The 12131-nt window shown below is 38.1% G+C and overlaps 1 protein-coding gene and 1 long non-coding RNA gene across 2 annotated transcripts; one reads left to right on the top strand and one right to left on the bottom strand.

The window, feature by feature from the left end:
• The first annotated feature begins 6246 nt into the window (after positions 1–6246).
• LOC141621783 (uncharacterized) lies at positions 6247–6668 on the top strand. The gene is made up of 3 exons (XR_012532670.1): positions 6247–6277; positions 6375–6552; positions 6641–6668. It is a non-coding gene; the product is annotated as an uncharacterized LOC141621783 (long non-coding RNA).
• A 3769-nt stretch (positions 6669–10437) lies between these two features.
• LOC141620001 (protein FAR1-RELATED SEQUENCE 5-like) lies at positions 10438–11883 on the bottom strand. Its single transcript, XM_074436987.1, has 2 exons — positions 11370–11883; positions 10438–11243 (listed from the first exon to the last, which is right to left on the bottom strand). The coding sequence occupies exons 1-2, from the start codon at positions 11881–11883 to the stop codon at positions 10438–10440; spliced, it is 1320 nt and encodes a 439-aa protein (XP_074293088.1).
• Between the last annotated feature and the right edge of the window lie 248 nt (positions 11884–12131).

Here is a 12131-nt window from a genome sequence, read left to right as displayed (position 1 = left end):
GAGAGGAAATAGGGTTTATATTCAATTCATTCTCAGCCACATATTTTAATCTAATCTCAACCCTTCATTCCTTCATTTTGATCTAATCTCAACCCTTCCTTTTTTCCATCCAAAGGCTTAGATTAGAACTTATGGACTCAACCAAAAAAGGTGGACTTACATGATCCTTTCTCTGTATATATATATATATATATATATATATATATATATATATATATATATATATATTATAGATCTGGGATCCTATGAGAACCAACAAGATAATGAGAACCATGAGAACCACTTATAATTGAACCCAACTTTGTAACACACGCTATTACCCAAACCCGTCCCATTTCTATTGTACAAATTCCCCTTTTCACTCATCTCCCTTTCTCTCTCTTCGAAAATATCGTTCTAGATCCTTCATCACTTCCATTGTACAAATTCCCCTTTTCAAAAATATTCCGATCAATTTCCTCGCCGATCAAAATCTTCGACGCTTTTTCCAGCAACAGATCCTGGTAATTCAACGAGGTAAACTTCCGATATTCATGATTAATTTTTAGCGAAATTAGGGTTTCTGTGTTTCTGTCTTTGCAATTTTTATGTCGACTAAATTAGTTGAACTTAAGCGTTCATTAATTTGTTATAGTCGTAATTATGAATTATGTTTGTCAAATTAGGTACATTATTTGAAATCATGAAATTAGGGACTGATTTTGCGAAATTAGGGTTTCTGTGTTTCTGTCTTTGCAATTTTTATGTCGACTAAATTAGTTGAACTTAAGCTTTCATTAATTTGTTATAGTCGGAATTATGAATTATGTTTGTCAAATTAGGTACATTATTTGAAATCATGAAATTAGGGACCGATTTTGCGAAATTAGGGTTTTACGTGTTTTTACTGTCTTTGCAATTTTTATGTCGACTAAATTAGTTGAACTTAACCGTTCATTAATTTTTTATAGTCGGAATTATGAATTATGTTTGTCAAATTAGGTACATTAGTTGAAATCATGAAATTAGGGACTGATTTTGTGAAATTAGAGTTTCAGTGTTTCTGTCTTTGTAATTTTTAAATTTGTCGACCATATTTGTTGAATTTACGCCTTCATTAATGTGTTACAGTCGGAATAATGAATTATGTTTGTTAAATTAGGGTTTTGGTGAATTAAATTGGGGGAAACTTGGAAATGAGGGTTGGGGAAGTTAAGAAACTAAGTACATTAGTTGAAATCATGAAATTAGGGACTGAACTTCCAAAAATTTTGCTAATTACGCTAATTCATTGTCCTTATATGGCAGATTCTTAGATTTGTAGTCTGGTTGTTCACATTTTCGCTAATTAACCTAATTACGTAATAATCAAACCCTGATTCCCCATGTTGTTGATGTTTGTTGCTGATTTTCTACTGAAATTGTTTCAATCTCAAGCTCAAACAATGCACACTAAGTAGAATATGCGCTGTGAGTAAAGCTACTAACGTTAGTAACTATTATACTGAGTCAAGTAAATTTTTGCATATTTTCTCCATTAAAAAGTATTCCTTCTTTTCAATTCTGCATACAGAAACATTAAAAAATGGAAAATTGGTGCAAAGGTTGGGTAGTCAATCGCGAGGAAGTAGAACAAGAACTTTTTATCCAACATTATGTCAAAGAGAAAACTGACTCTCTGACTTACTCTTTCTTTTCTTCCCGTATTCACCTGGTGTTCTGATAGCTTACCTGCAAACTTTGCGATTTAATGACATTAATGGCGTGAGGATAGCGCGTAGTCGTGGTAGACTAATTTCCAAAAGATGCAAGTGTTTTATGACGGGTAATATGGCAGCCAAATTCGTCATGCATGTTCACCAACGAAGAAATGTTTTTCAGAACACCCATCTCAATCCACTTAATGACAGTCAAATTAAGCAAGTTGATGAGATGTTACGAGATATGCCACCTTTGTCACATGAAGAAGCGAAAGCAATAGCAACACCCTGACTAGCTCGTCGAAGGTTCTCTTATGTTGAAGTCATTGATTTGACGTAGGTCTATCAGAAGTTTGTACAACTTTCTGGCCAACGTACTGTATTTGTACTTAGGCCACTTACGGTATTGAACGTTAAGGTTTAAATGTTCCTTTTTATCAGGCTTTACTAATAATTATGTAATTAGTTTTGGCATTTTGGATTGTAGAAGTTGTTATGAATGTTGGGTTGACATATATATATATATATATATATATATATATATATATATATATATATTATATTTTCGGTTTGACTTTCACAGCTTATTTTCATTTCCTAATTTTACTTAGTTTTCATCTGTATTCATCAAGTTGTATTATGCTTTTCACCATTGTTTTGCAACATAATTAACTGTGAAATGCTGCAATCTGCCTTCATTATAAACATGTGATTTGTAGAACAGTTTGTCTTTCAACTGTCTTTACAATATCCCTCAAATGATTGATAGATATGGGGCGAAAGAGTGTTGCAGCAAGGAAAAAAGTTCTACTACAACGAGGTCGGTCAGTCAAAGATTATTTTTCAGCAAAATCGAAAGCTGCAACAACTGATGCTGTTGACCCAAGCAATTTGAGTAAGAAAATCAGTTTACTCTTGCACATTCATGAAAACAAAATTCCTTTCTCGTCTCGTTTTAGGATACGCGGCAACATATGTTTATTAACACAATCGTGTACATGCATGACAAAGCAGAGTATGTGCATTAAACAGTCTTCCACATGTCTGAAAAATAAGGGAAAGGGTTGAGGGTTGGATTAGGCGGATCCGCGGTAGCGGTCCGCCTAATCCAACCCTCAACCCTTTCCCGTCCCGTTTTAGGATACCCGACCCTCTACTTTAACTCCCGTCCCAAAAAAAAAAGGGTTCACTCATCCTCTCTAGGGTGTCTTCTGGTCTCGCGGTCGATAATGTGAGAAGGGAAAGGGTTGAGGGTTGGATTAGGCAAATCCGCGGTAGCGGTCCGCCTAATCCAACCCTCAACCCTTTTCCGTCCCGTTTTATGATACCCGGCCCTCTACTTTAACTCCCGTCCCCAAAAAAGGGTTCACTCGGCCTCTCTAGGGTGTCTTTTGGTCTCGCGGCCGATAATGTGAGAAGGGAAAGGGTTGAGGGTTGGATTAGGCGGATCCGCGGTAGCGGTCCGCCTAATCCAACCCTCAACCCTTTCCCGACCCGTTTTAGGATAGTCAGCCCCCTACTTTAAATCCCGTCCCCAAAAAAGGGTTCACTCGGCCCCTCTAGGGTGTCTTTTGGTCTCGCGGCCGATAATGTGAGAAGGGAAAGGGTTGAGGGTTGGATTAGGCGGATCCGCGGTAGCGGTCCGCCTTATCCAACCCTCAACCCTTTCCTGTCCCGTTTTAGGATAGTCGGCCCCCTACTTTAAATCCCGTCCCCAAAAAAGGGTTCACTCTGCCCCTCTAGGGTGTCTTTTGGTCTCACGGCCGATAATGTGAGAAGGGAAAGGGTTGAGGGTTGGATTAGGCGGATCCGCGGTAGCGGTCCGCCTAATCAAACCCTCAGCCCTTTCCCGTCCCGTTTTAGGATAGCCGCCCCCTACTTTAAATCCCGTCCCCAAAAAAGGGTTCACTTGGCCCGTCTAGGGTGTCTTTTGGTTTCGCGGCCGATAATGTGAGAAGGGAAAAGGTTGAGGGTTGGATTAGGCGGATCCGTGGTAGCGGTCTGCCTAATCCAACCCTCAACCCTTTCCCGTCCCGTTTTAGGATACCCGGCCTTCTACATTTATCCCGTCCCCAAAAAAGTGTTCACTCGACCCCTCTACGGTGTCTTTATTAAAACAACCTTGTACATGAATGAAAAATCATACTATGTGCATTAAATAGTCTTCTAAATGTATGACAAAGCACTATATGTGCATTAAAAGTTTACATCTGTTGCTATGCTATTTGATGCAACTTCTGTTGATACATTAATGCTAAAATTTCTCATTTTAGGTGAAATGCTGAAACATTACTACACTAAAAACTTCTGTATATGACCTAATTGATGTTGTTTAACATTTGACAGATGATGGGGATGCCTTATCAGAAACAGTTGACAACGAAGCTACTAAAACAGAAACAGTTGACAAGGAAGCTTCTAAACCAGAAACAGCTGACAAGGAAGCTACTAAAACAGAAGCAGTTGTTCCGCGTCGAGTTAGTCCTCGTATTAAAAGACCAGTTGATGAGGATGTCTTACCGAAAGATGTTGAAGAACCATCTACCAAGAAAAGGAGAGTGTCCACTGTTACTGATAACAAAGATGCTAGCAGCATTGCTAGTAGGAAAGGTAGCCCACATAGGAAGTGTGGTAAAGATTATGATACGCTGGTAACTAGGATGAGTCCTTCTTTGATAATTAATTTTATCAAGTCGAACCCGTCTGAGAAGCAAATTGAAGCTATTCAGACCATGGGTTTCGGAGAGCTGTTAAAACTTCAGTCGGAAGAAATCCATGTCCATTTGGCTAGATGGATTGTGGAGTCTTTCAATCCATTCACTTGTTCGTTGATGAATGGGGATTTGACTATCACAGATGAGGATGTCTACCTTGTCTCGGGAATTCCTATGGGTCCATTAGATATCAATCCAGTTGGGAGGTACTGTAAAGAGGAGGGTTATTTAGAGGCTGTCCGGAGATTTAAGGAGCAATTTAGTACCACACATATTACCAAGAAGGTTTTACTAGAGAAGATGATTGAGCAGCGGGATGCTGGAGATGATTTTAAGAGGAATTTTCTTGTATATATTGCTTCTGTTCTGTTGATGGGGGTAGCTAGTGATTATCCCAGCACTCGTATATTAAGCTGCCTGTCCGATCTGTCTGATGTACCTAAATTTAATTGGTGCAAGTTTGCACGAGTCAACATGATTGAAAATGTCATTTCCTGGAAAAAGGCAGCAGCTAAAGACCCTGGTACGTCCTTTAAGGGACCAATTCTCATTTTCTGTCTTATCTACTTGGATAGAGTCGTTTTCAAGACAAGAACGGTCGTTCGATCTTTCCCTTTGTTAGCCAATTGGTCTGACGAACGTATCAGAGAGAGGGTGAAGATGGAAAAACATGAGGCAAATGGTTTTGGAGAGGGGCGTGTAGAAGACAGATTTGTTTATAAAGCACCCGTGTCTGAAACTGACAAACGGGTTGATGATGCAGTGACGACAAAGGGAAAGGAAAATGTTGAGGGTGCTGGAGTGACGACAAAGGGAAAGGGAAAGGTTGAGGATACTGAAGAAGGAGGTCCCGTTGATAAGAAAACAACAAATTGTATCAAGTTTTTAGCGGGGACTGATATTACTCTTGCAGACAGTTATGGTGCATTCTCAAAGGCAATCATGCAAGCAAAGTTTGTGGTTCCTGGTATGGAAGCTGTTACCAAAATGTCGACTTTGGCAGATTTGTTATTTAAAGGTTTCACTTTCGCAGCAAAGTAAAGAAGAATCTGAGATGGAAGAAGAGGAGAGAAAGGATGAGGAGAAATATGACCATGAAATGGAGGAAGAGGAGAGAAACGATGAGGGTAAAGTGGAGGATAAATTTGAGAAGGTCAAGGAGAAAGATGACCATGATATGGAGGAAGAGGAAAGAAAGGATGAGGGTAAAGTGGAGGAGGGGAAGAAGTATGTGGATTATATGGACTCTGATGAGTTTTACAATGATTCCAACATCTTGGCTGATTTAGAGGGGATTCTGAATAGTGCAAATAACCGTGTTGGTGAGGCATTTAAAGAACACCAAGTTACGAAGAAAAAGATGGACAAGGAACTCATGGAGGGACCATCTTTCAGTCTCTTTCACGGTGAGGATGCGTTATATATATCTCAAGAGTTCCGCGAAGCACAGAGGTCTGGTGATATGTGTGATGTTCCCCATGCGAGCACGTCAACTGCACCTATCATTCCATCCCCTCCCCGTGCAACAACGTCAGCTACACCTTCAATCCCATCCCCTCCCCGTGGAAGCACTTCCGTTGCACCTTATATTCATTCCCCTCCCCGTGCAAGCACATTAGCTGCACCTTCCAATCCATTCCCTGCATCACCAATACTTATCTCGTCACAACTGTCATTGAATGAATCTCCAATTATGCCTTCTTCTCCGCTTGTAGAACTGTCCCCAACCGTCCCCTCCCAGACTCGGAAGTGTAAGAGAAAAGTTGAGTTACCTGACGTTTTTCGTTCATCTTTTTTCATACGAAATGTGAACGTGATGGATTCCTTGAGTCAGTTTGAAAAATTGATGGGTGACTATGCATTTGCTGCTGACTTAGATGAAGGGTATGTATTAGTCTATTAATTTTGCTTTTTTTTTTTTTTCTTATTCGGTATATGTATTATATTTTCTTTCTATAACACTAAGGTTTTATTTTTGTAGCGAGGTTCTGTTCAGCCGTGGCGGCAAGATTCTTACACGATATGATATGAAGACCTTGCTATTTGGTGGTAGCGTTAACATCGACGTGATCAATGTGTGGTGTGATTATCTGAATAATGGAAACAGGTTAAGAGATCGTAGATCAATTTCCCGTCTCTTTCTCACTGAAACAACTGATGTAAGTTTGATATTTAAATTTTGTTGGTCTAAGTTATCAACTTGTATCTTTTTATTCTATAATACGGGTCACCTAATTGAAACAACAGATAGCCTCATTGGATATCAACTATAGAGATGTGAAATTGGTAAGTTGTTCAATATTTTAAAAGTTTTCAAAATACATAATTAAATAATATAAAAATCCAACTAACCATTGTTTGACAAGTTTTATTCCCTGTTTTTGCACCCAGCCCACTTCTTCATTGTTTTGATATTGATCATAACTTGTATGAAGTTATACACCCGTGTGATCCGGGGTGTGTAGATTTTCATGTCAGTGTTCAATATGTGGTATGTGTTCACACTCTTTGGCAATAATTATGTTAAATGTCTGATTTAATTCTTATATAACGAACTTATTTGCTTGGCATTGTCTTACATCTAATGAAGAAAAGCGATTTAAGTGCAAAGCTTTCTTCCATGATTCCAAAGCTGCATGCTACATATTTTGTAGTAGCCAAAGAGTATGTTCCGAATAAAAGTTTCTCTGTCGAGCGTGATACTGGAATTTACATGATGCGACATATGGAGACGTACAATGGGAATAAGTGTCGATACTTTAAAGTCGCTCAAGCACGTAAGTCTCCATTATTTAAGTCAAATTTTTAGTTGGTGTTTCTATATTTCCGACGCTTAAGCCATCAACATGCATGTATTAGTTTTGTTCTTTCATGAATCAGCCTTGTATGTGTATTAGATATGTAGGTATGTGTATTAGATGTGTAGGTTCTGCGGTTGATTTCACTTTATATCATTGTTCAGAGAACTGATGTGAAGCGTTAAATTGTGAGGGTTTGCAATGAAATTTTGACTTGGCAAGACAACACGTGAAAGATCAAGTGACGTCTAAAGCAAAGGCTTACAAGAATGGTCATGTGATTCGAATCGAAATCTTTTACCAACAATGCTTCTCATTACTATATGATGACTCCATCGTTTATTAAAAGTGTGCTATGGTTATGTAATTGTTCTGTGTTTTCCCTTTTTCTCGCCAGGAATAAAGTTCCACGAGACTTGCCCTATACAGATGAACACTTGATGAATTTTATTAGGACAAATGTGGCAAATAAGGAGTAAGTTATCACTGACCATATAACATCTTTTTGAGTTGTTTTTGTCCACTTTGCTGTTCTGTGTGCATCTAATTACAATATGTGCCTTATTAGTGACATTGTGGTAGACACTCCATGGCTGCAAGTAACCCAAGAAGGAATGTCGACTTTGTTTGGAGAAAAATGGATCATGGATATGGTAATTGACCTTGTTGGTCTTCGTTTAACACTTGAAAGACCAAATCTTGTGTACTTTCCGACAATAATCAAGGTATTCATATTCATCCTTAGTAACCGCTAATGTTTCTACTTGGAATTTCCAACATTTTTCACAAATTTTCTCAACTTTCAGGATGTTGTCGCTAAAAACAGTTTTCAAAGTCAGTACATTAACCTTCAGTACTTGCCCAAAAGTTTAACCAAAGCTAAACTGGTAATTATCCCGTCACTTTTTTATATTATTATATCGACGGAATTTACTACTTGCACAGGAAAGAACTTAATTAATTATCTTGTCTAACCTGTTTGTATATTATCCCGTCAAACTGGTAATTATCCCCTCACTTTTTCATTTCCCTATGGGCGTTTTTGCAGGCTTTCTTCCCTTACCGTGTTGACCGTGAACATTGGTTTGCTTGCGTGTCTGACTTTGTTAAAAAGACCAACTTTATACTTGACTCAAACTTGCCTAGGCGTCCTGACACAAGATGTAAATTTTTAGTTGAAACGGTATGATTATATCCGTATGCCTTATTGGTTTGTTACCTCAATTTTGTGTTGGTTTTCCTTCGCTTTTATATTATTGTGTTTTTCTTTTTTTGGTTTTTTGTAGTTATTTCCTACTTTGGGGATTATGGCAAGGGACTTTCCAGGATACAAAAAGCTATTGCAAATAAACAATTTTCCGTTTGTGAGTGTGGATGTGCCTCGACAAAAGAATGGGTACCTTACATGTTTAAATTATACTCTACTCGTTTTTAATATTTTCGATGGGATACACACCATTTTAAAGCGTTTAACAAATTTCCTTATTTCAAAAGGTATTCTTATGAGTCTATTTGAAGTTTCTAGAAAACTTGAGTTGTCAATCATTATGGTCCGATCAGACTTGTTACGAGGTAATGATGTCTAAACCAAGTTATATTAGTCAAATATTATTCGGCATATTTTATTGCAACACTTTCAATATTGTTGTCAAATATATATGCAGAATTTGGATGAATATGGTGAGAGTATGATTGTAGATCTTATCAGATGGGAGGAAAACAAGAGAATGGTAATAACAATATCTTCCGAATGCTTTATCTAATTTTGTTTCTATTATTTCCCAATCTTTTAACTGCAAGACTTTCAATATTGATGTCAATTGACTTTAAACGTAACAATATTTCCCTACCTTTTTATTGTAGGATTATAACTAGGTGTTATTTTTGCATAAATATGGTGAGAGTTTGCGTGCTTAGCAAACGGGAATGGCAGAGAACCTTCTCACTGTCTTTTGTTGATTCTTTGATTTGGGCAGGCATTAGTTTGTAGGTGGAGTAAATTTGTTGGTTGCATATGTGTAGGTACTCCAAATAACTTTTGCGTGTATGAAAGACCCGCCTACGTGCATGAGAAGACGTTGTATGTGTATGCAATACCTTTCTACGTGCATGTAATTTGTCGACTTTCGGGTCCATTTAACGAGACTTGAGCGTGCCTGAGGAGGCGCGTTATATGTGTATGTAACAGCCTTTTTAACCGTGTGGGGCACAATTATGTCACTAGATTATGGCCTTTTTTAATGAGACTTGTAATGAGAATTACCCCATTTGTCAGGGTGTTGTTGTTTTAAAATCCCCAAGTAACTTGCATATTTACATGCATGAGAAGGCGTTATATGTGTATGGAACAGCCTTCTACATGCATGAAATTTTTCAAAACAAAATTACTTGCATTATTTAGAGTTCGCCTAGGCTATGCTCGGTCATGGCCTGTGTCATGCTCCTGTCGTGCTTGAGCGTGCCTGACTAATTCTTCAACTTTAAACCAACTCCTATGTACTTTGAGCGTGCCGTGCTGGGCCGTGCCTAAAGTGCTGATAAGATTAGCCCGACTTCTTCAATAATCACTCACATTTAAGTTTCGAGACTTGAAATGAGAATTAAAACCCACATTTAAGTCTTGAGACTTGAAATGATCCTAAAAACAAGTGTTGTAATGAGAATTAACCCATCTCATGGGGATTATCCCATTTGGGTTATCTGTGCATAAAATGGCCTTCTATGTGCATGGAATAACCTTTTATGTGCACGATATTAAACGACTTGTCGTACACGATGATGATTCAACTAATCACATTTTATTGCTGGCATAAAATGATCACATGTTTCAGCTTTTTAATTACCAAATTTGGAGAAATAATTATCACATGTGCATAAAATGACCTCGTACGTGCATAAAATGAGCTCGTATGTGCATGCCATAATTGCTCAGGGAAACATATGTTTTGTATTCTTAAATCGAATGACAATTTCATCTTCTCAAATATACAATTTAAAAATTGAGAAGACTCCAGTTACATTTATTACAAAACAATTGTAAATGAAAAAAAATAATCCTAAAAACAAGTGTTGACTTCTCAAATGATGCTCAAAAATTCCGCTGCACAAGTCCAATTCCTCGCAAAAAACTTCAATCTCACACATAAGAAAGCAAATGTCAGCAAAGATAAAAATTAGACGGAAACAAAAAAGGTAAAAATAGAAAACTTGCGCTAATAAGAGACATCACTTATACTCGACTATTTGTCAGTGATCCTTTGGTCGGTCACAATTCCTGCCGTCGTGGTTTGCCATCTGCCCACAAGCCTTGCATCTTCTTAGTGGTTTCTTATTGACTTCCCCCGCTCTTTCTCTTTGTGAAATCATTCTTTTTCCCGAGCCTTTGTTTTTGCATTGTCTTGGAGGCAAAATTGTAATTTCGCTAGGCACACTTGTACCCAAGAGCATTCCAATTTCCGCATTTTTGTCCCTTTTCTTTCCAATACTACTATAACCACCATCATCAGCGACACTACTTGTTGTTTCTGCAAGTACCCTTTCCTTGAACCCGCGTAAAATGGTTAGTAACTCATCACAATTAACATGACTCTGTTCAATTAGTGATACACAAGTGAACATTTCTGACCACAATTCAGTCAGTTTGTTCTTTTGTGCATCGACTGATCTGCAATCAGCAAGCAACTGCCCATCAAAATTGAAGATTGGCTGGCAGGTTGCTAGTTTACTCCACCTATTAAGTAGGTATTCGCTTGGAATTTTCTCAAAACCATAATCTTTAAGGACACAGAGAATATGTCGACAAAGTATTCCATGTCGTTCAAATTTCTTGCAATTGCATACTAGTTTCATTTCAGCTGTTTTATAACCCACCTTATAGTCTTTCTTTCTCTCACGATCCTTGACGTCTATGTAGAGAATTACATGATTCTTATCTTTTTCTTTGTCCCCAATGGCACATGTAAAGCATGCTGCTTTTATTTCCACTTTGAACTCCTCGAAAATTCTCGGAGTGTAGGTTTCTGCTGCATGCTTTTCTAGGTCTAGAGGAGTAGCTAAGTCAGGAAACGAGTACTTAGATTGTGCAATCAGTTTTGATTAAGCCCATCGTTGTGTATCCATTGCACTCTCAAAGCGCATCCAAAATTCAACAAGGGTCAAATTTGGATTAGTGAAATTGCCAAAAAAATGATTTTCTGACTCGGACTTTGAGGTGGTTCTCATCAACCCTCCTAAGAACAAGTCACGAAAGTAAGCTGGAATCCAAAATTGTCTAATGCCATACTTTTCCTGAAGCCACTCATTATCCGACAACCCATGAGCTTCCACAATGGCTGTCCATCTTTCCTCAAATTCAAAGAGCTCCACATCTTCGCCCCAAACACATGAGTTTATCTCTTTCAAAAACTCAGTTTCTCTACATATCACAGGCCCTACCTTCTCTGGCAACTTCTTCAATATGTGCCACATGCAATATCTATGTTGCACTTTATCTTTAAAAACTTTCTTAAGTCCTCCTTCTATCCCCAAATCTTCGTCAGTTATTATACACACAGGATAACGACCCCCCATAGCTTCTAGAAATTTCGTAAATAACCAAGCAAATGACTCCTTGCTCTCATTAATAAGAGGCCCAGCCCCAAAGGTCACACATCTCTTATGATGATCCACCCCTGTGAAAGGGGGGAATATCATTTTATACTTATTTTTCCTAAAGGTAGTGTCAAAGGATGTCATGTCCCCAAATAGCAAATAATTTTTTATACTAATAGGGCCAGCCCAGAAAACATGTGACAATCTACCTTTCTCATCTACCTCAAAGTCAAAGTAAAAGGATGGACACATTCTTTTATTTTCATAAAATGCTCAATAAGCATTTGAGCATCCCCTTCTGACAAGAACTTTTTGATATCCCTTGAAAAGTTTTTAAAGTCTTCCAATGA

Source organism: Silene latifolia, chromosome X (genome assembly GCF_048544455.1).
Source record: "Silene latifolia isolate original U9 population chromosome X, ASM4854445v1, whole genome shotgun sequence".
NCBI lineage: Eukaryota > Viridiplantae > Streptophyta > Magnoliopsida > Caryophyllales > Caryophyllaceae > Silene > Silene latifolia.
The sequence above is the reverse complement of the archived record's forward strand: the minus strand, read 5'-3'. Positions and strand labels throughout refer to the sequence as shown.